At 48.1% G+C, this 23,592-nt stretch overlaps 9 protein-coding genes across 9 annotated transcripts; 5 read left to right on the top strand and 4 right to left on the bottom strand.

Moving 5' to 3' along the window:
• The first annotated feature begins 579 nt into the window (after window positions 1-579).
• Window positions 580-2,151, top strand: EV420DRAFT_1146595 (uncharacterized protein). The gene is made up of 3 exons (XM_060466063.1): window positions 580-725; window positions 784-998; window positions 1,050-2,151. The coding sequence occupies exons 2-3, from the start codon at window positions 794-796 to the stop codon at window positions 2,093-2,095; spliced, it is 1,251 nt and encodes a 416-aa protein (XP_060334420.1). The 5' UTR covers window positions 580-725; window positions 784-793; the 3' UTR covers window positions 2,096-2,151.
• Window positions 2,152-2,572: 421 nt separating this feature from the next.
• On the top strand, window positions 2,573-4,181 carry EV420DRAFT_1146527 (uncharacterized protein). Its single transcript, XM_060466062.1, has 2 exons — window positions 2,573-2,665; window positions 2,722-4,181. The coding sequence occupies exon 2, from the start codon at window positions 2,904-2,906 to the stop codon at window positions 3,966-3,968; it is 1,065 nt and encodes a 354-aa protein (XP_060334419.1). The 5' UTR covers window positions 2,573-2,665; window positions 2,722-2,903; the 3' UTR covers window positions 3,969-4,181.
• Window positions 4,182-4,394: 213 nt separating this feature from the next.
• Window positions 4,395-6,460, top strand: EV420DRAFT_1639045 (uncharacterized protein; the record flags this gene model as incomplete). The annotated part of the gene is made up of 9 exons (XM_060476917.1): window positions 4,395-4,616; window positions 4,671-4,785; window positions 4,832-4,984; window positions 5,033-5,172; window positions 5,222-5,286; window positions 5,346-5,418; window positions 5,473-5,626; window positions 5,681-5,826; window positions 5,891-6,460. The coding sequence occupies 9 exons, from the start codon at window positions 4,395-4,397 to the stop codon at window positions 6,458-6,460; spliced, it is 1,638 nt and encodes a 545-aa protein (XP_060334418.1).
• Window positions 6,461-7,356: 896 nt separating this feature from the next.
• EV420DRAFT_1146462 (uncharacterized protein) lies at window positions 7,357-8,284 on the top strand. The gene is made up of 2 exons (XM_060466060.1): window positions 7,357-8,112; window positions 8,177-8,284. The coding sequence occupies exons 1-2, from the start codon at window positions 7,597-7,599 to the stop codon at window positions 8,201-8,203; spliced, it is 543 nt and encodes a 180-aa protein (XP_060334417.1). The 5' UTR covers window positions 7,357-7,596; the 3' UTR covers window positions 8,204-8,284.
• On the bottom strand, window positions 8,283-10,420 carry EV420DRAFT_1146475 (uncharacterized protein). Its single transcript, XM_060466061.1, has 4 exons — window positions 10,227-10,420; window positions 8,998-10,176; window positions 8,786-8,933; window positions 8,283-8,724 (listed from the first exon to the last, which is right to left on the bottom strand). The coding sequence occupies exons 1-4, from the start codon at window positions 10,239-10,241 to the stop codon at window positions 8,366-8,368; spliced, it is 1,701 nt and encodes a 566-aa protein (XP_060334416.1). The 5' UTR covers window positions 10,242-10,420; the 3' UTR covers window positions 8,283-8,365.
• Window positions 10,421-11,142: 722 nt separating this feature from the next.
• Window positions 11,143-11,607, top strand: EV420DRAFT_1639042 (uncharacterized protein; the record flags this gene model as incomplete). Its single annotated transcript, XM_060476916.1, has 3 exons — window positions 11,143-11,169; window positions 11,218-11,463; window positions 11,515-11,607. The coding sequence occupies 3 exons, from the start codon at window positions 11,143-11,145 to the stop codon at window positions 11,605-11,607; spliced, it is 366 nt and encodes a 121-aa protein (XP_060334415.1).
• Window positions 11,608-11,910: 303 nt separating this feature from the next.
• EV420DRAFT_1639041 (kinase-like domain-containing protein) lies at window positions 11,911-13,392 on the bottom strand (the record flags this gene model as incomplete). Its single annotated transcript, XM_060476915.1, has 7 exons — window positions 11,911-12,084; window positions 12,133-12,153; window positions 12,206-12,550; window positions 12,604-12,642; window positions 12,696-12,989; window positions 13,037-13,279; window positions 13,327-13,392. The coding sequence occupies 7 exons, from the start codon at window positions 13,390-13,392 to the stop codon at window positions 11,911-11,913; spliced, it is 1,182 nt and encodes a 393-aa protein (XP_060334414.1).
• A 534-nt stretch (window positions 13,393-13,926) lies between these two features.
• On the bottom strand, window positions 13,927-16,160 carry EV420DRAFT_1521804 (uncharacterized protein). The gene is made up of 4 exons (XM_060472235.1): window positions 16,022-16,160; window positions 15,897-15,973; window positions 15,665-15,846; window positions 13,927-15,615 (listed from the first exon to the last, which is right to left on the bottom strand). Exons 3-4 carry the CDS (start codon window positions 15,689-15,691, stop codon window positions 14,233-14,235), a joined length of 1,410 nt encoding a protein of 469 aa, XP_060334413.1. The 5' UTR covers window positions 15,692-15,846; window positions 15,897-15,973; window positions 16,022-16,160; the 3' UTR covers window positions 13,927-14,232.
• A 3,362-nt stretch (window positions 16,161-19,522) lies between these two features.
• EV420DRAFT_1731822 (uncharacterized protein) lies at window positions 19,523-22,589 on the bottom strand (the record flags this gene model as incomplete). The annotated part of the gene is made up of 18 exons (XM_060479931.1): window positions 19,523-19,985; window positions 20,043-20,146; window positions 20,198-20,270; window positions 20,323-20,345; window positions 20,392-20,471; window positions 20,524-20,653; window positions 20,716-20,918; window positions 20,975-21,012; window positions 21,069-21,081; window positions 21,138-21,297; window positions 21,356-21,448; window positions 21,503-21,569; window positions 21,623-21,731; window positions 21,769-21,885; window positions 21,937-22,149; window positions 22,197-22,253; window positions 22,306-22,400; window positions 22,449-22,589. 18 exons carry the CDS (start codon window positions 22,587-22,589, stop codon window positions 19,896-19,898), a joined length of 1,806 nt encoding a protein of 601 aa, XP_060334412.1. The 3' UTR covers window positions 19,523-19,895.
• Between the last annotated feature and the right edge of the window lie 1,003 nt (window positions 22,590-23,592).

Genomic DNA, 23,592 nt, shown 5'->3' with positions numbered 1-23,592 from the left:
TTCTGTCTGTTGTATGTCTGCCTGAGACTGTTTCTACAAAGCTATGAAGAGAGCATTAATGAAGGAGTTGCATGAATCATACCTTTGGTCACATGTTTCAATGATGAAATTTAGGATACCCTTGGTAGTTGTTTCACGATGTCTTCACCAATGGTGCTATAGACATGGGCACATTTCTCCCTGAAGGCATCTTGTAGGGATGCATTACATATAAAGCCTGGTACCCAGGGCGGGGGGTATACTGGTAGGGTCCGAAAGTTCTTCGCGCCTCTTCTCCTCGAGTTGTTTGTTCATTTGTTCACTCAGCAATGAGTCAGACAAGGACACTCGTAGATAATAGTATGTTCTAGAAGTACTCACCTTGTACTTAGTATATATGCCGGGGGCCTCAGCCCCCAATAATCATTGCTTTTAGAATCTCCTAACTCAATCTCTCTCAAACGGTCGAGTCTCTCGGTTTACCACTGCGCTTATCACCTTCATTACACTTTATTTTACAACAGAACGGGATCAAAAAACGCGTTGGTAAACGAAACGCGATCGCGGTGGATATGGATCACATGCAAGTGATATTCAAGCGGAGTTTCAAAATGTCCAACTTTCGGACCCTACCAGTATACTCCCTGCCCTGGGTTCCAGGCTAGCGCTGGTAATAGCCCCGGAGAGACCTTGGCAAGCAAGGTAAATAAAGGCGCACCCTTATCTTTCTTCCCTTCAGCATCCAGGTTTGTAAAGTTCTATCCTAAAAGAAAAAGAATGCTGATACACACGGAATTCTCACAGTTGATATAACATGGCGAAAAGAAAAGAGGATCGGGACCTTGAACCGGCACCTAATTCCCTCGCTGGCCTTCCTACCGAACTCCTCGTAATCATCGTCAGTGACCTTGTAACCAGACGGGACCTCTTCTCTCTCGCTCGGGTCTGTCGAAGACTCAACGACGTTGCCATGACGTGTTGGCTGCGTTCCCGGACGCTGAAACGATACAGCACTTTCTGTAGTCCTTTTGAATATTCGAGAAAATATTCGCCACTGATCTACTACCCAGCCCCAGGCTGGCCGATGCCATTTTCCACCTTTGCGGACCTTCGCCTATGCTTTGCCACAAAACCCCATATCCCATCAATGACCCTCACATTTGGCACTCAGTATATAAAGGAATACGAGGAATTCTCTCGATACGTCGACACGATCCCAAGCGACCGAACGTGCCCAATCCTTCATATCAAGTTACATATGCCTCGCTTCCCAATAGATACTCGCGCATTCAATGCCTTCTGCACTGAGCTCACAGAATACAACAGTGTCGCATCTTTCCAAGTAATTCAACAATCAGGCGAGCGTGTCCACATGAGCCTCCGGGATACAAAGGGCCCAAACCACCAACCTATCTTCCATCCACCACCATTTACAACTCTCACTGAATTGCATATCCAATCTGTATCTAAGCAGCTCGATGATTGGCTGCTCCGCTCAGTAGCCGCCTCTCCTATTTGCAACTTAACCATTCTTGACAACGCCAGTTTACCATACGGTCGTATCTGCCTCCCTACCATTCGCAAATTAACCTTGGGTGATCGGACTATGACAACGTCCCAGTTAATCCAGTTCCTCTCGGATGAAGCGCATTCCTCACTACGCGAGCTTACCTTCATGCCGAAGGCAGAGCCGTATTGGGAGATACCTGTAAAGGGACGGTTGATCCCTCTTAGCATGAACGCAATGCCCAGCCTTACTAGCCTCGCCGCCGAATTCAAGGTTTTAACCAATCTCCTTGTTACACCAGAAGCTTTTCCGAAATTAGAACGCGTGGAAGTGTATGGCATAGGTAGTAACGAGTCTAGTGCAGCGGAGGATGGTGCAGAGCTTCTAACAAGGATAATGTCCCTGCCCAGTGTGCATTGTGTCACCTTTCCTGTCGGTGCGTTGGAATCGGGGGACTGGGATAATCTCAGCGGTAGCGGGATTGTCTTGCCGAATGTGATCAAGTTGATAGACCAATGGAGTCTTCGAGCTCCATCGATACTATCTCAAGTTAGAAAGGTTTTTCCAAATGTCGTTGGCGTTGATAGTCCTAGTCAATCGCAAGCATAGACATAAATCGGAATTTTTCTTCCGACAGACTTCGGAGATTGAGACTGATTTTGGACCCGAATGACTCAAAAAGTTGGCCGGTCCAAAAAATGCGTGACGTGATGAGCGGCTTCCCGGCAATAGCCTATTCTGAGACCTCGACCAGTCCCAAGCCGAGTTGTCAACCAGGATCAGCCAGACCGCACAAACACTTTCTCAGTCTTTTATTAGCGGTAGCGAAATTTTCTTCAGGAAGGGGAAAAAGTTTGCTACAGTATTCTGGCCGAAATGTTGACCTCTTGACACCTCGTCCCTGGCCGAGTCTGACATCCCAAGCACCCTCCCAGGCGAAGTTGCCGGCTATAATATGGATCACATTGTACCAATCGGTGAGAGGGTACGTGTTGAGAGACTGCTCAGGTCTATCACCCTTCTAGTCTATCTTACTCCAATCAGCACCGCAACACACCGTTCGAGATAATTAGCCACAGGAAAATATAGGTACCAACGCCCCAAGTCTCACAAACTGAGGCTGTGTGCAAATATAGAGAATAAAGGGGCAGTCTTTCAACATTCATCATCTCCGAGACTGTAAGGTTCAACTTCGCGGCTGACATAAACTAATAAGCCTGACAGAAAATCTACAGGTACTATAACATGGCCGCCAAGAAACGTAGAACGAAAAGAAAGCAAGACCATTCCGACCCAGCACCTAACTCTCTCACCGGCCTTCCTACCGAACTCCTCTCAATCATCATCAGTCGCCTCGCATCCAAAAAGGGACATCTTTGCCCTTGCTTGTGTCTGTCGAAGACTCAATGACGTTGCCATGGCGCAGTGGTTGGGTCCCTCCGAAAGAATATCTCACACGATACAGTCAATTTTGCAACATTTTCCTCGTAAACCTGCAATCATCGAATCCAAAGCCACAGCTGTTTCCTCCTTTGCGGACCTCCGGCTATGCGTCGTCACAAAGCCTCGTATCCCGTCAATGACCCTTATGTTTGGCAAAGACTACGTAAAAGAATACCGGGAATTCTCTCGATACATCGACACGATCCCCAGTGACCAAAAGCCGTCCCTTCACATCAAGCTATACATTCGCGAAATAAACTACACTCCCATAAACGTCAAAGTATTCAATACCTTCTGCACGCGCCTTGTAGATTACGGCGCTGTCACTTCAATTTCATCTTTCCGGGAAGCCTTAGATCCGTGCAAGGACCTGGATGTGAAAAGGCCGGGCCAACCTGTGTTCCACTCGCCCCCATTCACGACTCTCACCGAATTGCATCTTGATTTTGTATCTAACCGCTTCGCCGATTGGTTGCTTCGTTCAGCAGCAGCTTCTCCGATCCGCGAGTTGTCCATTTCCCATGGTTTTCCAGGAGGGCGGATCCACATCCCTACCCTCCGCAAGTTAGAACTTCGCGAAGGCAGTACGACGACGTCTCGAATGATCCAATTGCTATCTGACAAGGCGCATTCGTCTCTCAGCGAGCTTGTCGTTACTGGAGAGCCGTATTGGGAGATGCCTGTGAAAGGACGAATGATCCCTCTTCGCGCGAACGCAATGCCCAGCCTCACTAGCCTCGCTTCCGATTTCAAGGTTTTAATCAATCTTCTTGTCACACCGGAAGCATTTCCGAAACTTGAACAGGTGAAAGTGTATCACATGGGTGGCAAAGACTCCAGTGTGGCAAAGGATGCTGAAGAGCTTCTAGCCAGGATATCGCCTTTGCCTAGTGTGCATTGCATCACCTTTCCTGTCAGTGCGCTGGAACCGACGGACTGGGATAATCTCAGCGGATGCCGGAATTATCTTGCCAAATGTGATAAAGTTGGTAGATGCTCAGAGTTCCTCGTCTCACCCAGTGATACTATCTCAAGTTAGAAAGGTTTTCCCGAACATTGTTGACGTTGATACTTAATCTTGAATACAGTCCGATAGAACCGGCGACGTGTCTGGATATCATAAGAACGGAACGCTTTCCGAAGGGGACTGTATATCTTTCGATGGGATATTAGTTCCCTTCAGCAATACAATCGTTTCTCCCGTCTTACTGTAGCGTTGCCCTGGATCCTAGTCTTTGCCGCATCGTGATTTAGGCCTAGGGCTTAAACAGCGAGTCGTCGAAGGATTAAAGGAGCAAGAAGACCTGGTCGAAGTAAAGCGTTCTTGGCATCAGAGTATTGGCGAATTTGATTGCAGTCAGGGACGCCATTCGCGTTTCATCTAGTGTTGCATCAAACATGCTGGAAACCAGGACCAAGCCTTCTTTATTGTCGCTCTCTTTTTTCCCTCATCTTCTTCGCTTTCATGCCAGCTGGCGAAAACGACGTATTTCTCGATGGTTCGTACCCCATGAAGGATTCGAGCCAGTACAACCTTGTCAAGTCGAAGCGAATGCCAGTCCTTCGAACATCCCGTCGACTATTCATTGTGCACGCTCTACACCTTTTCCTTTTCCTCATTACTCTTATCATTCTTATCGTTGGGATATTCCACTGGGAGTATAACGTGTACATCGATAGCAGCCAGGTATCTGTTCCGCTTGTACATCGTCTAGCTTTGATTGTCATTAATCCACACCAGGCAGGCAATGTAGCGAGTTACATAACACTCGGTTTTCAAACCTTCTTCACGGTATCGGTCATTTCATTATCCGTGCTTTCCAGGGCGGTTGCTGTGGATGAGGCTATAAGGCATCGTGCGTATGCTCTGTGTTTTCCTTGCTGGATTGTGACATCTTCCAGCCCGAACACTACTCGATCTCGACGCACATATTCAAGCATGGGGTGGCCTAGGAAACGTCTTCACCAACTGGCATGGGATGCGAAGCCTGGGCCTTCTGAGCAGCCTCATCGTAGCGGGAGCAGGGGTGCATTTGGCTGGATCCAGTGTTCTTGGTACACTCGTTTAGTGTCATTTACGCTGTCTACTGAAAACCAAGGTAGGAGTGGAAATCTACAACCAGACGAGGACATGGGATTCGGAGGTCGGGGTCACGAGCCATCAGGGACGGTATCTAGATCCGTTTCCGATGGGGTCGAGAAGCGTACAAGATTATTTCACGAATACGAGTTTGACATGGCCAGTGCGTCCCCTTAATACGCCTTATTTTTTTCAGCTGACAAACGAACCAGACGCGTGATATTGATATGTTTTTCTCAGGTGTGAACAATACGCGTCGGCCGGGACTGCAACGGACGTAAGTACTTGTTCATAGCTTCGCCAGACGCTGCGATTGTGACATGTCTTTCGTGACAGCCTTGTCCACGATCTACCCGGATACTTCATGTACTCCTACGATGTCATACACGTCAACTCGACCCGAATGCAAGTAACATGCGGACCACCTTCTGCCTAATGTAGAGGCATTTCCTCGTTCCATCAGGGAGCAATGATACTTCTTCTGCCACAGCATTCGATCCTGATTCGCTCGACGGGAACTATGGACATGTGGATTAGTGTATCGATGAATTCGATACCACCGTATTCTGACAGTGCAGTTAACTTTTCGACGTACTGGGATATACACAACAATCACTGTGCGTCCACCCATCTCGTCAGTTTCGGAGTTTCTTGATTGCTTCGTTTTCTAGCGAAGGTTGTCCTCCATCCATGGGCACTCAAAGACTCCCTCAGTTTCCCTTCACACCACCAAATACTCTTTGCATGGGCCACGACGGACGAGACTGCTATCTTGCTGGATACCACCGGGCGAAATGGTACTACATACAACTTCACAGTTGGATATGTCCAAGTTTTTGGATGTTCCCTCACCCTAAATCACACCGTTACCGAGACCTTAGCTCTCAGGCAGCGATACACCACCTCTTCATGTAGATGCGCGTAGATATGCCGAGTTTATATGGGAGGAATCGTCGGAGGAGAGGCTAGCCAACACATTCTTGACGGCATTCAGTCCTATACCAGATTCGGGAGATGGAATGGAATGGAGAGATCTTGGACACACAGTAGCAGAGAAAGTTCTGGCGATGGGTTTGGTCAATACGACCACTTGGGAGGCGAAGTATGTAAGAGTGACTGACTTGGAAGAGTGGATCGAGGGTCTTTTCGCGAGCTGGATCTGGAACATATGGCGAGACTGTGATTATCCGTACTTGTTGACGTCCGACTCGCGCGAGATATGCGGAAATTTTCACTCTTCATGGGGGTTTATAACACGGACGGAGGACCCTGGCGATACACCACAGATAGTGAAAGCCGGAATCACGCGTACTTTGGAGAAAGGAAGATTACAGATATTCCGATGGCGGTCGATCATTACGTTTGTGTGCTCCGCGGTGCTGTATCCTCTCCTTCTCGCTACTAGGAACCAAAACCGACTTGCCAAAGGGCGCGCCATTAAGGGAAGCTAGATTGGTTGAGGATGTGTATTTGATGGTTGATTCTGAAGTGCCGAGCACGGTTAAGAAGCATGGGATCAGTGGTATACCGTTGAAATACGGAGTCAATGAGGACGAGAGCCAGTGGATACTGGACATTGATAGCACGAAGGGGGGGCCCTGAAGTATGTATTCGTAGTATTTATAGATGAATTGGTGGTGTATCTGCAAGAGGCAAGATCCAGTCAACAAAGTCTACTGTTGTCAGAAAGAAGCTTGACGTGCACTATTGGCATGTTAGAAATGACGACAATCATTGACAGAAACGATAACTACCGTGTTACCTTACAGATTGAGCTCATACATAAGAATGAGAATGGAGTATGGTGATCATGATGGGCGGAGCAGGAAAAGTAGAGTATGTACACAGCTCCAAATATCAAATACTAATAGCACCTTCGGATGACGCGTTCACGTGTCCACTTTTCACTGGACCTCCACGGCAACGAAAAGACGCCCCGCGGGGAATATTGATACACTCTTCTTTAGATTATATGGCGCCTATTGGATTCTTCGCTTTGATTGTCATTCCAGGAACAATTTCGTTAATCAAAATACCTGGCAAGTTCAACAGTTGATCACCAGCACTTTGACTTCAGATGATTCGAACCTTCCTTGTCGTTGTCACGATGCAGCGCAGATTCTTTTCCACGAACACTCTGTAATAAATTTGGACAGGTTAGTTTCAACTATTTGACAGCATGAAGAATTTCTCATTCATTAGCATAGGCTACTCAAGGAACACCCTTTTTTTCTGGGGATAAAGAGAATTGTTCAATATGACACGAATCTGACAAGCTACTCACCCGGACCTCTTCCGTCAAGTCTTGGAAGTCTCCTAAATTGTCCTGAACCCGACTTCGGACCGACGTCCTTCCGAAGTCTCAGCATGTTTGACTCGGATTCTTTCGTTTTCTTTCTTTATCAGATAGCTGACCTTATGAATGTCAGCACCGCATAAATGTTCCTTTTGGCAATAAGTCTCGAGTTCAGCAGACTGTCTTGCTTGTCCTTGATTTCGTTAACCGGGCGCCAACAGAAGAGGTCATGTGAAAGCACGGCACGGATGATCAGTCGACTGTCAGGGACGTCGGAATCATCTCTTTACAATGTATCTCTACATCGCTCTCTTTGATATCGGGATGACAGGCGCCTACCATTGGGCCCTCGTTCCAACTAGTGATAAGAGGTTCACCCGTTCGCTGAAGACGTATCAGATCGACAACCCTAATGGGGATTCATTCTGGGAGCTAGCGCATACCGTCGAACCGAACCTAGCTAACACGGACAGGTTCAACTGCTGTATCCGTCTCCCCTCCATAGATCTCCCAATTTCCGACATGCATGCGTTCATGGAAGAACAAAATGCAGAGCAGGGAGATACGCCACTGTTATCGACACATCTTCAACGCGGTTGGACGTGCGCGCAATGGTGTATTCGAATACTATCCGAGCTTGTGGAGACGGGGTTCTTAAATATACCGTTGGATACGGACGAATTACAGAGTCGATTCTACCAGAGAGTGCTCGCCCTAGGAATGTTAGGAGAAAGTCCTGATTGGCCTGGAGAAACCGTTGACGGAATACGAGTAATTGATTACGATTATACTATGAAACGAGCAATGGTCTGTCCCGTTACTAGATACGCGTTTTTATTTTCACCAGCTGATTCTTGCCGCTTCTCTTTAGATTCGACGCAATGGAAATTCTAAATGAGGCACGTCAGGTTCGAGATACATTCACTAAAAGATTCAGTCGGGAGCAATTCATGACTAAAGGTTACATTGGAAGACTAAGAGAGTACATCAGGCAGTAGAATATGTCTACAATCCATTGCCTTGCCATATCAATATTCGCCTCAGCTACACGACTCTCTGCTTAAGTCACGATCGCGTTGAAATCAAATGGGTACATATCCAGCAACGCTTGCGCCTTTGTTCCTTGTGGAATCATAGAAAGAACCAAATCCTTGCCGGATTCCTTCGCGAGCTCCAAAGCAGCATCCCACTTCTCAGTAGGTAGGTTTTCAGATTTGCGGAACTCTTCATCCGTGATGACATACAACTTCCTTGGAACCAGCGTGTAATCCGTGACAGTGAGCAAGTCAGTTGGATCATACGCTCCCCTCATCTTTTCCAACTTCAGATCTTGGATGAGCTGAGCGTTAGCCTCGATATCTTTGTCGATAATGGCATAGGCAAAATGTCGTTCGCGCTTTGACATGAGCATGGGCAGGCCTTCTGTGAACGATAGTTACCAAAGTCGAGAGGAATATGTTCATAAAAAAGGAGAACCGACCTTTAAGACAAGATTGTATGGTTCGACAGACTTCGTTATGCCCGTCACGCCAATCCAATTTCTGACACTCTTTCGAGCAATAGTACTCGAAACGGCAGCCTTCGCAGCGTCTGAGTGCGCGCTTGGGGCCTTCATCAGGGGGAGGGCACTGGATAAGATCACAGAGTGATGATGAGCGACGGGACCTTGGAAATCACGATAAGAGGGCTTACAGCGGAGTACGAGCACCTTGTCAGTTCGCGGCCAGAAGCCAAGTAGTCCTTGAGTATCTCCCAACGCGTCTCTGTTGTCTCCTTCAGTATCTTCCAACCATTGCCAATCGGTCCCGCATCAGATATACCAGGTTCCAAGTCGGACATGTATACGACCTTCCAGACCTTGACAAGTACGTTGCGATAGAGTGTGTATGACGTTATCAAATGTAGCAACGGAACGAGAGCCGCCTCCCTGTCATCGGCGTCCAACCTTGACTGGACCTTTAAGAGCATCGGAATCACATCAGCGTCCAGACCTTCGATTATCCGGCCAGCACCCTCCTTAAGCGCTCGCTGCAAGTAGACTAACGAGACTTGAAACAGTTTGGCGTAGCCGGCCGGTCCGTCGGGAACACCGTCTCCTGCCGTCCTTGCTGGGATGCTGGCAATCCGTCGACAGATCCATGATACAGAGCCACACGAGATGAAAGCTCGGGTGAACGAACGAGAACACATCGTGCTGATGACCAGGAACATGATGCCCGCATCATAGTCCGGGTCTGGGTCTCGCTCACTGGCAACGACGCGAGCGCAGATTTCTTCTACGATATTGTTCGGAACCCGGTTCAAAGCATCTGAAACCTCGTTATCGAGAGTGCGCTTCTGAAGGATGTGTACCATGGTCATCCTAACAATTTCCTCGATTAAACCCCGTCCCGCTCGAATGCCGTACATCCACAACGTGGTCATCGAAAAAACGAAACCATTGGTATTTCGCATCTTATCGCAGTAATCAGGGTCGGCGGACAGGGTGTTGAGGAGCTCCACGATCCGAACCGCAGTTGCGGACACGGCCAGGTTAGAAACGGGGAGATTCGCGTCGATAAAATAATGATGGAGAAACTTGACAGCCCAGAGGTATATCTTGGGACAAGTGATCAGTAGTCCCGCCATTTTGGAATGTTCGAAAGCCTGAGGTGATTGAAGAGCGACATTAAGCCCATGGAAAAAGCACGTCGTTCTGTCCAACAATGTGAAGAACTCTTCAGGAGATGAGATGTCCGCGGTCCCTGGTAGACGCAAGTAGTTTAGGAACACGCGAATGACTTGAATGAGGTGAGGGAACACAGTAGGGTCATCGCGGGCGGTTTCTCCCAGTTGAACGAGGGCGTCGCCTGAGCCACTGAGAGCCGACTCCTATTCAATCGCGTTAAGCAAAAAATACCGTCGTCTAGTTGATCACTTGCCTTTAGTGCGTCCATTCTAAAGTGAAAAGCTAATCTTCAGCTCAATAGCAGATGGAATGAAGGTCAATGCGACTGAAGAACCCGTGGTGAGCGTGTTGCTGCATTCTTATCTACAAGAGCGTCGAACAAAGCAAGCTCAGAACAAGGGAAATGCCGAATTTAGCTGATCGTGTACACCGGCATTGGATTTAACAATAGCGCGGTATGCTGAGCCACTGATGTAGCAAGTAGATATCCTCTGATACTGTGGCCTTAAGTATTTCACGAACCTTCGTTAGCAAGTAGGGGCACTCTGCACGAACGATCCCGATAAGTAGATAGTAATGGAATTCAAGAATCAACGCCACATCTGTGACGCACTGCCTGCAGGAACCTTGAAGCTGCGAAATTGCTTCGAGGGCATGACATGACACAGAAGCACAGGCTGGTCCCACGTCCGAATTCTCGCAGTGGTCATAGACGCCGCATATCAAATCCTAAGTACAGCAATCCCGTCAATAATACAAAGAAGAAGGAAGCATGTTCTGCCGCAACCCTGTTAGAAAGACGTTGAACGACAAAGGGAATTTCAACAACGGCTGAAGTCGGGCTTCGTGTCTACGGAACCGGGCCGGATAGCCGCACCTTTTCTCCCGACCACGAAGATTCAAGATTTCGTTCTCGGTACTGCCTTCAAAGTACTATAACAAGTGAATCCAGATCCCTCGTAGCAACTTCGAACCATAATAGAAGATATGCGGCTTCTAGACCGCTGCCTTCTTCCCTACTAATGATGCGAAAAAGAAGAAATAACGCAGTGGCGTTAAATGATTCGGCTCCTACGAACAATACTTAATTCATGTGGGAGCCAACATGTAGCTCTTTGAGAAGGCGCAGCGCTACCCCCCCATATCCAGAGACTCGTACCATTGTGACAATGAACACATTTGATCCCGACCGAGCGGTGAGCCATCCCTCAGACCATCATTGTACCCGGTTTGACCGTTAACAGAAACTATCTGAAGAGGTCGAGACTATAGTCTACGCGCACCCAGGACAGTATGTCAGAGAAGTTGTTGTTGCCGGTGTGAGCGTGGGGACGAATCGACACCAAAAACTTCTCCGAGCGTGGGTTGTACTAAGCAAAGCTGGCGAGAAAGCGGGAGATCCAGCGGTCGTTGATGCCCTCAGAAGGTGGACCGAGAGAAATCTGGTAAAGTCTAAATGGCTGCATGGAGGTATCGAGGTTGTTGAAGAGGTAAGAATTGTGATGTATCGTGGACGCGGATAATCATTGTTGCGGGTTTAGTTGCCTAAATCGTCCTCGGGAAAGACATTACGGCGAGTTTTGGTAGATGACTACGAACGACGAGTTCGCGTGATGGTGAAGGGAAAGCTCTGAGACCCATATTAGGTGAGAGGTTTCGAATAGAAGTAACATTGATAGCTAATAACGGACATCTAATAATTTTGTTTTGGACAGTCTATGTACATTCTCACCAAAATCACGAATATAGTCGCCTAATTGGCTTCCTCGCATAGTTTGTCTTCGACATGCACATCTACATCTACATTTTACTAGAGTCTAGCTGCTGCTTCAAGTCCACCTTCCTGACCTTAAACCGACAGTCTCTTTCACGAAATCAGCATTCACGTCTCAACGTCACACGATTGGCATGTCTTGGGTCGGAACCGTGAATAGTATCTAGTGGCGAGGGTCTTCACCGACATATGCCTCGAGGATGTGTAGTTCTCTAGATTCTTCCTCAATGCGCTTGAGGGTAATGACTGTATCAGCTGCAGTCGGCCTGTCCCCCGCCTCATCGGCGAGCATATTCTCAAAGAGAGATAGCAGTTCGCGGACAAATCGGCTAATAGTCTAAGGGACGCTGTGAGCCTTCAGATGCGTTCTCAGAAAGGTGTTTACCTCATTGCTGTCCTTGCTCTTCTTTGGTATTGTATCAGCTTTGCAGGCACCTGGATATCTAAAATCTTCATACCGTTTCCAGCTCCAGATACGAATTCAATTCAGGCCCCAGGAAATCCTTCAATAACGTGCCCAAGAGAAAGACATCAGTCGGGAAGGGAGAATACGGTGCCGAAAGTAACATTTCCGGTGCTTTTGGACGGTAGTATCGCTCTGGTGGGCGACCCTCCGGAAGCCCAATCACCGTACAGTCGGACAAGTTGGCATCCTCATCGAAAACGGCAGCCCACTCAAAGTCGATGAAGTAGTAGCGGATGGGGAAATATGATCTGAAAGGGTAAACATGTAAGTTGTAGGTGTGCTCTGGACTGGTCCTGCCTCCGGCGAAGTTGCATAGGATGTTTGACAATGCAATATCCTATATACCACTGGCATCAGATTTGGTGAAGAAAGCAGAAAAGCAGAGCTCACACGGTGGGCCACGCGCAATTGGTGGAAGTATTCTACGCCCTGAAAGATTTCAAGGTGAGTAAGTAGAAAGAGCCCGGAGTACTTGGACCCACTTTGCAAAGCTGCATGACAAAATCCAGTATTTCCCCGCAATTGTAGAACCAAGGTAAATGTTTGGCTAAATAGACATACGGGAAGACGATGAAATGAAAACCGGAGAAGGTGAGCTGATTTAGGACAGGGAGAGTAGGGTTGCTGGCTTCATAGGTCCGTATGCCAGTAGAAAGACGTTCCAGCGCTTGGACATGCTGGTCGCCAGATGTGTCACCTTCGATGGCCACGAGGCGAATAATTACATCCTGGTTATGTATTGTACGGGCTGGGTGGGTGATGTTGTTCGGATAAGGCTAACACAATGGATGAGCAATGCACACTATAAAAAATTTGGACAGACTTGGAGGAACGAGAACCGCCTTTTTTCAGTCTCCCATCCATATGGCCCAATGTACGTGTGAGTGCAAACAGGGATGGTTTCGTCAGGTGGTGCGGCTGAGGTCATCCTGTAATTCCAGAGCTGATACCCCCGCTTCTCGAACAATGTCGCGAAGGATGGTATTAGCGGCCAGGAAACATCTTGAGGGTCACAAATTCTACCCTCAATGCGCCATTCCATGAGAGTACGCGGTAAAGACGCAAACTAGACAGGAATTGAATTTTCCGCCCATCAAGCAGGTAAAAACATACACTTTCTTCGTCGACGGAAGGTCCTGCTGTTGATGTATTCTCTTCTGCCACATGATTCGTGTCCATTATTGTGTCGAACAATTAACAAAGCTGAGAACAAGGAAAAGACTGGGCCGGTTTGAAGCAGTGGTAACGGAGCAGTAGTGAATATCGTGGACAAAGAGAATATGATAAAAAAGAGGGAAGAAAATAAAGTGTCACTTATTACATACTGGAACGACATGAACAACCTTGGCATATGGGCCCAACGGACCAGCCTCCTAAGGCAGGGTCTTTATTCGCCCCTTGCACTGCCAGGGTGCATATGATATGTTTCTGTCAAAAAGAAGTAGAGAGGCTCAACATACCAATAATCCCCGCTTCGGGAGGGAACACAAACGAGAATCATCTTTCGGAAGGGTATATCCTCACCGCCGCTCACTATGAAGGTCGGATCAAGCGTTACGATGCCGTCGATTAGCGACAGGTGGTAACATCGAGATGTCAGAAAAGTACTCTGGGGGCGCTTCGATATCGTCCATGATACGTTGTTCAAGTTCGAAGGACGGCCAGTTTCAGTCGTTGGAGGGATGTAAAAGTTTAGGGTCGACATAATCCACGTTCAAGCCAGAGGAAGCTCTGAGGTGCGAAATTTATATTCTGGAAAGGTTTATCGGGACTATGAACCCTTTTCCGAGTCCTATGTATATAGGATTCTCGTTCCCCTACCTGAGCTTTCGGTGGGAATTCAGGCAAAATAGTGGCGGAAAAATTGCGACTGGAAGTTGGGTCTCCGGAACAACTCCAGAAGTTAGTCAACCAAGGTGGGACGGCATCAAGTTTGGCGTCCATTTTGACCTGCTTCTCAGTCCTTGGTACCACGGCGTAATTGTACTCTTGGTCTGGTATATTCGTAGCAGTGTGCTATTAGCAGAGATTGATCTTGACATTCTGCCGAACCAAACCCAGTCCCTCTAGCCGCTGTCTCTCTGCACGATCAGGCATCTGGAAGATTGACATTTTCTCGAACTTGTCTGCATTTCGGCGGCCAACCACCCAGTAGTACATCTTCTTACTGTCAGTGTTGCCTATCAGTGTATACATGTCCTCTTGGATTGGGTGTTGGTGTTGCGCAGTAATTTTGAAACTGTGTTGGACACCGTTGCTGTCCTCTACACGCAGCTCTCCTTCCCGGTCGTGCCCATGTTGCGCTTCGGACAATCCCCGTATCAAGCCCTTCTCGATGCAGTAGCCCCGGTACGAGTAGCCTTCGTCAACAAAACCCCAGCCCCATTCATCTGGGAGAACATCAGACATAGCCTGCTGCCAGGATGGACGCCATCGAGTATTCTCGTGCCCTGGCTTGGGATACTGGAAGAACAGATCCGCCCAGACCCACTCTCCGAGCACATCTACCAGCGCCGACCATGCATCTTCGTCACTCTGTGCTGCGTAATAGGTGGGAATCGAGTTCGTCCTCAGAAGATAAGACAAGCCCGCTACACGGTCGACAGGATTTGTGGAGACTCTCTTCTGCATCTCGCTCAAGACGGCGTAGATGCTGAGATGCTGCATATTTTGAATGGACGACAGCTGCTTCTCAAATGCTCTTTGTGCATCCGGATTCAGACCCTCTTCTGTCTCTCCGCCAACGAGAGACTGCCGCAGAAGGTGGATTTCTTGCATCGTCCACGCACGACGGAACCAGCTCCGGTCGCTAGTCATGTCCACAGTGTCACTCAGTGGCCGTCCCAGCCCACTGAAGTAACAGAGCACTTTCTCGGCACGCTCATACACGTGTCCAATAGTGGGCACATCAAGCTTCCACTCTTCCGCACGTAGATCTTCCCTCGTTCCACCCGCCTGCCGCAGACAGAGGACGTCCTGCCAGACGTACTCAGCGCCCTTCCTCAACAGTTCAATCCGTATCCACTGGAGATCAATGCCTTTTGGAAGTGGAACGGGCCATGCCAGTCCATTCACCATTGTCCAAATAAGAACTCGTTCCCCCTCTGCAACCCAGGCATGGGACACGGTCCAAATCATAGTGAGGTCTATACCAGCAATCGCCCACGGAATAACCCGGTTGCTATACAGGTCCCAAAGATAGCGAGGTGGGACCCAACGGTTGAGGATGCGGTTGCCGTCCATAACATGCTGTCGCATATCTCTGTCTCGACGTTCACTTTGATCTATTTCATCCCTGATGTTCGTCCAATCCGTATACCACCTTGGTCGGAGGTAGGCGTAGGCGGCCCCAAAATCTCTGTTCGTTGCAGCATAATCATGAAGAAAGAAATACAGCCATGGTCGGTCCAGAGTGTACGTAGTACCGAGAATATTGTTGAGCTTCTCTAGGAGCCCACCTACGCCAAGGTTTACGCATGGAGTGTCGGCGAGAGAGGATGAGATGACGGGTTTCCTGCCAGTCCACACGCGTTGCAGAGGTACTTTAATCAACGACTCAGCTCGGGCGGAATCCTCGAAAGCTGAGATAGTGACTTCAGAAAGGTTCTCATACCGCCGATGGGCATCCTCTCTCTAAAATACTGTTAGTCAATGTATACTCAATCCATGCTGCGGTAACGCACAATTCTTAACCAACTCAGCTTCAAGATCTCGTCCTTATAACAATCGTACCATGACTCTCCATCCATTGTGAGTTTCCCTGGTTCTAAATATCAGATGATATTATTGAGCATCTGTCAAAACTTACTGATGCTGCGGACCCCTTCCGCCGTTTTCCAACAGACCAGTGTGCATGCTTGAAAGCCACGTAAAACGCTTGGGGATGGGTCACCCCGGTCCCTCCTGGTCCCTCTTTCATCATAACCAAGTAAGGCCGGCAAGCGGCAAGGCCCGCTACCTTTCTTTTTTTTTTTTGGATTCAGCATTTACAGGTACGCTATCTACTAATATAAGATGCGGTGGAGGTACAGGTCCTCAAGCTCCCTCCTTCCCTCTTGTCCCGGTCCCTCCGCTCATTAATCTGGTTTCTACTGGTAGCTCGGCATATGGTGGAGTATAGTAGCAAACATTTACGGTACTTTTGCGCCCTGTGTTGGGCTAATCAGATTATTTCTGCGGTTGGCCGTGGCCGTGGTGTAAGGTTCGAGTTGTCATTATGTGTCATGCTGGCTGTGCTCTTGTGTTGTGACGGGTGTGTGCCGCCTACCCATGTTTGTCGTCTGCGTTGTCGTCCTCCTCCCACCATTCTCTTTCTACTTCCTCCTCGGGTTCTGGGGCAAGCCTCGCGCTTCGCAGTTCCCCTGATCGAGTGAACGCTCCGGTGTTCTCAATGAATTCGCTCAGCGCTGCAATCCCCTCCTTGGTCCCTAGTATGTTCGGCAGGTACAGGGATCTTGATACATTCCAGAGTACCTCCCGTTGGTCCTCGTAGCAAGGGCACTCGCGAATGATATGCTCGCGTGTCTGAAATCGTTCGCCGCAGGGGCAGTCAACGCCCTTATCTGGCACGAATTGTGAATAGTACTTGCCCATGTACCCATGTCCTGTTCTGCATTGTAGAACTCGACCGAAGACCTCTCTTTTCCCTGCCAGATCCAAGAAGTGCTGTGTTGGCTTCAACGATGGTGGGAGTCTATTTGCCATTGCGAAGCGCCCGTGTTTCGGGCTAGCTTCCCATATTTTCCTCCATTCTTCCGTTGTCTTAGCCTTTGCTTCTCTTCTTGCATTGGCTCTCGTTCTTCCTGTATCTTCTGCTGATTTTTCCGCTCCTCTCTTTGCTAGATAGTCCGCCCTTTCATTTCCTGCAATGTCCTTGTGTCCTGGACACCAAGAAACTTCGACCGTATGTGACGGGTCGCTGTCCAGGAATTGACGTATTCATTTGTGGAAGACTATTGCGAACGTCTGTCCCGACTTCGGTAGAGGGTCAAAGATAGCATCAATCGCCGACGTGTTATCAGCAAAGAAGTGGAGGTGTTTCACTTTCTCGTCTCCTTTGGCGTGGTTCGTCGCCTTCGTTGCTCCCATCGCGAGTGCTGCCATTTCTCCGTCATAGACTTCCGCTTTTTCTCCCAATCCCATGCTCAGCTCAAAAGCTTCGGTTCCGTCTCTGAATCCTACTATCCCTGCGCCTACTCGCCTCTTTCCTCGTATGTCCCTTTGCAAGCCGTCTGTGTACACTAATAAGTGGTCGCGGGTCTGGATCCGTCAAATGTCGTTATTGTGTTGTTGCGCTGCCTCGTCTTTTGACTGTCCATTTGTCCCGCTTATTATGAGCCGTTCCCCGTAGTCCCGGTTGGTGTACCTCCATGGTGCTGCGAGCTTCGAGAATGGGTATAGACGTTCGTCTTTCGGGTCCGTCATTGTTGCGAGTTGCTGGAGCTGGGTCGTCTTTTTAAGTTCGTTGGCCGCCCTGGACGGCCTGTGCGTTGGGAGTGGAGGGGGATTTGTAGGGTTTCTGCCTGCTCTCTATCTGTTGTCAAGACGTTGCATAACTGGGTTGCGGGTACTTAGCTTGTTCAATCTCACTGCTGCACGTCTCGCACATTGGTGGCCCGCTACCTTACCGCACATGGTTCAGACAAACGGAAAGAGCCGAGGCTCATTCAACAGGTTGATAGCTCAAAAGAAAAGATTTCGGGCACTTTGTAGTACAATGGAATATACAATTTTTCATCACGAACTTCACGAGTAGCGGAGCCACGGCATCACTGCATACCGTAAACACCGTGTATTTGTCAAAGTCATGGGCACTCACACCGCAAATGGAAAATTTTCGGGTGTACTGGAAAGTTATGAAACTTAACCAAAAACTCGTCCTGAAACTGATCTTGCCCGCCATTTCTCCAATTTCGGGACTAGTTTGTGGTCAAGTTTCTTGAGTCACGTGATAATTTCAGTATAGCTGAAAATTTTCCGTTTGCGGTGAGGCCCCGGGAAACTCACGCCAAGGTTTGTCCAGAAATTAGCATATTTTAGACCCCAAAAATGCGAAATCTTTGTCCGCATTTAGCATATTTGAGGGGTCCAAGAGGGACACTTTTGTCCGGGTCTAGCATATTTGAGGGCATCAGGAGCGATGAAGAAGGGGACCTGTCGACCCCCTGTTTGTGCAGAGTGGTTCTGCCGATTTCTATTCCTATCGAAAACCGCAAAAATGACTATAAATGAGGAGGTATCTTCTAAAATAGAGAAAGATTTGCCAGATATTCGTCCAAAATTCTTATCGGCGCACTCCAGAAAGCCGGCCCGGAAGACCCTTGTCCGCGTTAGCATATTTTAGCCCTAAATTATTGCATATTTGAGGGCCAAAATTGGCTATTTTGCCGGACAAACCTTGGCGTGAGTTTCCCGGGGCCTTTGCGGTGTGACTAGTCACAAGCTTACGGAACTGGGAAACTTACTGCAGGGATAAAATGAACTAGCCACAGATCCCTGTCGAGTTTCACCAGTATTCCGTCATGAACAAGTGTCTGCTCTGGATCACTGAAAACTTGTTTTCACAGACACTTTGCTGGAATCATTGACGATCATGAGCCAGGTGTAGCAACTAGCACGGAAGAAGATGTGTTTACCGCAGCTGATTTCGCCGCCAATTAATCATACCCCAAGCCTCGGCGATGCTCCAGGTGTCGCTTAATCCAAAATAGATAGCTTAGTAGCTTTGGCTTCATTCTTGGGCTTCCGTAACATGCAGGTTACTTTTTTATGGTCTACCGTATCTACACATTTGTGAATATAATGTCTACCCCCTTTTCACACTATTATTATTGAGCTACGGGCAACAAATTCTGAATGCGGAGTAGCTGTGCCTGAAGACGCGAGCTGCTGATGAGATTTATTTATATTAACATGTCACCACGGCCATAGCGCACATAGCGCGATAGGTCCTATAGCTCCCTTCTACCATACCAACAGTGGTGCTATATGGGCCTACATACTAGAGGGTTAGCTAGGAGCACTATACGTGCTATCTACCCTATATATGGGTACATAGCTAGGGTGCATTTTCCAGATGCGACACCACAAATCCAGCCTCTGTCCCTCGGAAAATGCAGGATCTGATAGATTAGCTGGCTATCATCATTGCCTCACTTCAGCGTATATGCATGTTACATCCAGGCCTCTCACCGCTGGACTGGCGAGTTGCCATGTGGAAGTGGGATAACTATCAGATCTCCCATTCCTGCGGGTCGGTCGTTTTGAAATAGTATGCGTGGTAGGATGGATGATCATGAAAATCTTACATGCCGCTAATAAGAATGTTATTTTAGGTCAGGGCATTTGCAATCCGGTCTTGGTCTTGGCGAACACCTGAACCGTCTTCGGTGACGGGTATTATGAAAAATTCGACCATCAGGTTTTACGCAAAGGTCAATGATTCACCACGGTAATCCTTAATTCGCAATATTTATTCTTGACCAACTATAAAGTCCTGACGCGTCAGTAAGCGCCCACGGGTCCAGCAGTTGACCACATTAGTGTTACATTTTGATCAACGCGATACCATCGTAGAACAGGCAAATTTAGCAACTATGAATCATTGCGCGCGACAGCAAAAGTTGATCTGCGGGCAAAGTTTACATATCAGATGTTTAACGGAAAACTCAGGGTACCCAGTTTCAGTCGATTTGATAATCTGTTGCTGTAAGAGCGTTCTTAGCATCTTCCATCGTGATGTAATATGCTCTATCACCCCCAGTAGCTTCAATCTAATGAGATCAAGCTTGTCATGAGCTACAAGTCAAGCAGCGTGAAAGATTCCTCACCGAAGACGCCCCGTTACCTAGGAAAGAAAACCTATTCTTATATAGTGGCTCGAATTTCCAGTCTTCCCACCGAGGGGACGATAACATTTCCCTATAGTGGAGCGCTGCGAGTTGTTTTGTCAACGCATGCCAGATAACTAGAGACCACGACCTACTGCTACCCGAATAGAGTGCATAGGGCTCCCCATCGGCTTTACCGCCTTTGTACCAAGAAGTGCATGGTTCCGACTGTTTGAATGAATGAACATGCTTGAGGCCAAAACCGAGGGAGAAGACATACCCATATGAGATCCTTCATCGTCGCTTATCAAAGTCAATTGCAGGCTGAAGAGATCTAGAAACAACATACATGCTTGTTGAAAATTATATTCGTCTTGCGCATCCTTATCGACTTCCATGGTCTTGATATCTTGCTTCTGCATTTTCGACCTTGTACCTCTGATCAGTACCCTTAAAGACGTTGTCTAAAGGCCGCACGTACAAGCAGGCAACAATATAGTCCGCCTGTGCTTCCGTACCCGGTAGGAGCGATCCATTAGCATAAGTGATCCTCGGCCCACAACCCATAAGGAACATATTCGGAAATCCCGACACTGCTATTGACATGTACGCTAAAATCATATATGTTTATCCGTCATATATCGCAGTCTGAAGACGAAACAGGAAACTGCACCACTGGGTTTTTCTGTCCAAACATCTCTAAGGTCAAGTCCACCTCTACCACGAAACGGGTATCGTGGCCTGAACCCAGTATCGAATCCCGTCGCGAGTATGATGCGATCTGCGGGGCGCTCGACACCCTTGTCGGTAACGATAGAAGAGGAGGTGATCTTCTTGATTGGATCCACGACAAGATCGACATGAGGAAACTGTAGCCTGTAAGGATATCTTCTGAGTCATTCAGTAAATGTTAAAAAAGGAAAACATCTTACGCCTCTAGAAAGGCAGCTCCCGGGGTTAGTCTGCGACACTAATGAACGATGACTCGGTCACGAGAGGTTGTGCGACAAATGATTGAATATTTACCCCGACGGCGTAGCTTCGTTACGATGAGCTGAAAGATACCTTGAAGTTTGGTAACATGGGGAAACTGACTCTGGTATCAACTTGAGAAGAAGGTCCTCGCATCCCTTTAATGACGCCCTCATATGGTCAAGGGTGATCTTCCGAGTCATCTGAGACCTACTCAGATTGATACCAATGGACAGAAGAGGAAAATTGACCTTAGCCAATTCCGAATCACTTCGTTTAGATTCTACAAGTTGATATTCCAGTGAGTTTTCGAGTCTTCCTAAACCACAAGGACGGCATACCGAATCGGCTATTCATCGTGTCCGAAACCTCCTTGACATGCTTGTACAACGTTTCCGGCCTCGTCGCAAAGTCAGCCCTTTCTTCGTCCGAGTCTGGTATAAAGTGTGTCAGATCATCAACTCAGTCAGTGATGCAGGTTCACTCACAGCTGAAGTTGTCATTCTTCCAGTCCCGGTCTTTGAGCGAGTCAAGAGACACGATGGCCGGCACAATCTGGTACAGGATAAATCGCTTTCATAAAAGCACAGCTCGCAAATGAGACAGACCCAGAGCTTAGACCTGGCGTAGATATCGAGAGACTTGCAATATGGTGCGATATTGCCTATGATTTGAATCCCAGAAGAGCCAACACCCATCACAGCTCTGATAGGCTCTCTATATCAGTAAAGCGATATAAGCTAAAGCCACGTACACACTCTCCTCCTTGAATGCGTTCTGCCAATCAAAATCAACAGGCCACTCAGCTGTGTGGAGGACCGGCGTCCTGGCAAAGGACTCCAGGCCTGCAATGGCCGGGCGGTTCACGTTACTATCAAGACAGTGTCATCGGGCGAACAGTTAACACATGCTTACTACTTACTTCAAGACTCCAGTCGCTGGGGCAAAAACATCATATGCTTTCGTACTAGTCTGCGATGTCACCAAATCCTCCACTGTGACATCCCAAGTCCCTGACATCGCATCGTACACTGCCGCAGTGACCTTATGTCGCAGGCGAATAAAAGGAACGATGCCGTATTTCTGAGCAAATGTTTTGAAGTATTTCTTGATATCCTCAGCATACGAAAAAAACCTAGGGAGAAGACTTAGCTATCACTCAGACTAAATTGTGGGACTTACTCTGGCCAATCTGCGTAAGGAGCAAACGAGAGTTGATAGCCGGCACTTGGATGTCGCCTGCAGATTTCCCATGTTTTAGTCGCTCGAAAGGAAGAGAGGAGGGACATACATCGGCAACCTGGATAGCGATTCACATGCCTGTAATTCAGGATGAGTCAAACCGGCTGCCGAGGTTCCTACGTTCTCACCAAGTCCCCGTGTAATCTACATACGCATCGTTAAGCAAACGTTTAACTGAAAAGTGTCACCTACCATCCTCTTGCTCAAACAAGACAAACTCAATAGGTCCAAGCCTTCCTTCCTTTTGCGCCTCCAGAATTTTGTAAGCCAGGCATAATCCTGCAGCGCCTGCTCCACAGCTATGATATCGAGTGAGAAAGAGAGCCTCGCCATCTGAGATGACTCACATAGCAAGGCGCAAAGGCCGCGGCTGGAATCCTAGCACCGACGTTCGTTAAGTACAATTGGAGTCCGTAGATTTCAATTCCTCGCCTGGTTTCTTGATGTATTCCCATTCATCGGGCGTGCTGGTATTGCGTCGAAGGAAACGGAACATTGGGGAAAAGGATCAGCAACAGAGATGAAACAGTATTCGCTCGATAAGAATCGGTAGCAGGAGGTCACAGAGGTGGAGAAGCCCACGAGACCTCTGTTGATAAGCACCGGAGTGAGAGATAGATACCAGAAGCTAGTTACTGGGACAGATGACGTTCCATCAGCGACCGAATGTTCCAATGTCGATGAAAAATAAACGGTTGGGGTGACTTGCTTGTCCTGTTGTACCAATAAGATGTTGAAGCTAGATACCGTCCAGGAAATTCACTCCATTGTTGAATAGCATAATACAAGTCTATACAGTCGCCTCTGTAATAACCCATACCCCTCGGTGGACACCTGGGGCTATGGGTTACTACAGAGTATGGGTTCTGGCAGAGGCCGTTGTAGGGTGTCTCTGAAGGGTTTCAAAGGTCTCTACTACACGTAAATTGTATTCTAGACCTAGTTTGAAGTAAAACACATTTTAATTTCGGTATCCTTTAATGAATGAGCCTCTCTCGACCTGTTGAAGCCATAATTCTTTCAAGCTGGTGAATATAAGGGTCATCCAAGTTGCTAACATATTGTTGAAGGGTTGCAACAGCCTTCAGGGCCTCTTTACAGGAGGCGGATCGATACACTGACATTGATTCACATCAGCATCACTCATCTCTTCAGCTTCCTCCTCGCTCCGCACTATCATCACCTTAACATCCTTCCCGACATTGGCAATAGGGTCAGGCACGGCTGTGAGAGTCGAGGGAGCGGCAAGAATGGAGTGGTAGATCACATTTCTCCGCGTGCACCAGTCCGCGCTTGCCCAAAAACAACACGAATAGCAAGGTTCGAACCCACAACA

The sequence above is a fragment of the Desarmillaria tabescens genome, assembly GCF_030435595.1.
Source record: "Desarmillaria tabescens strain CCBAS 213 chromosome Unknown EV420scaffold_8, whole genome shotgun sequence".
Classification (NCBI taxonomy): domain Eukaryota; kingdom Fungi; phylum Basidiomycota; class Agaricomycetes; order Agaricales; family Physalacriaceae; genus Desarmillaria; species Desarmillaria tabescens.
Note: the sequence above shows the minus strand (reverse complement) of the source record. Positions and strands in the feature narration are given on the sequence as shown.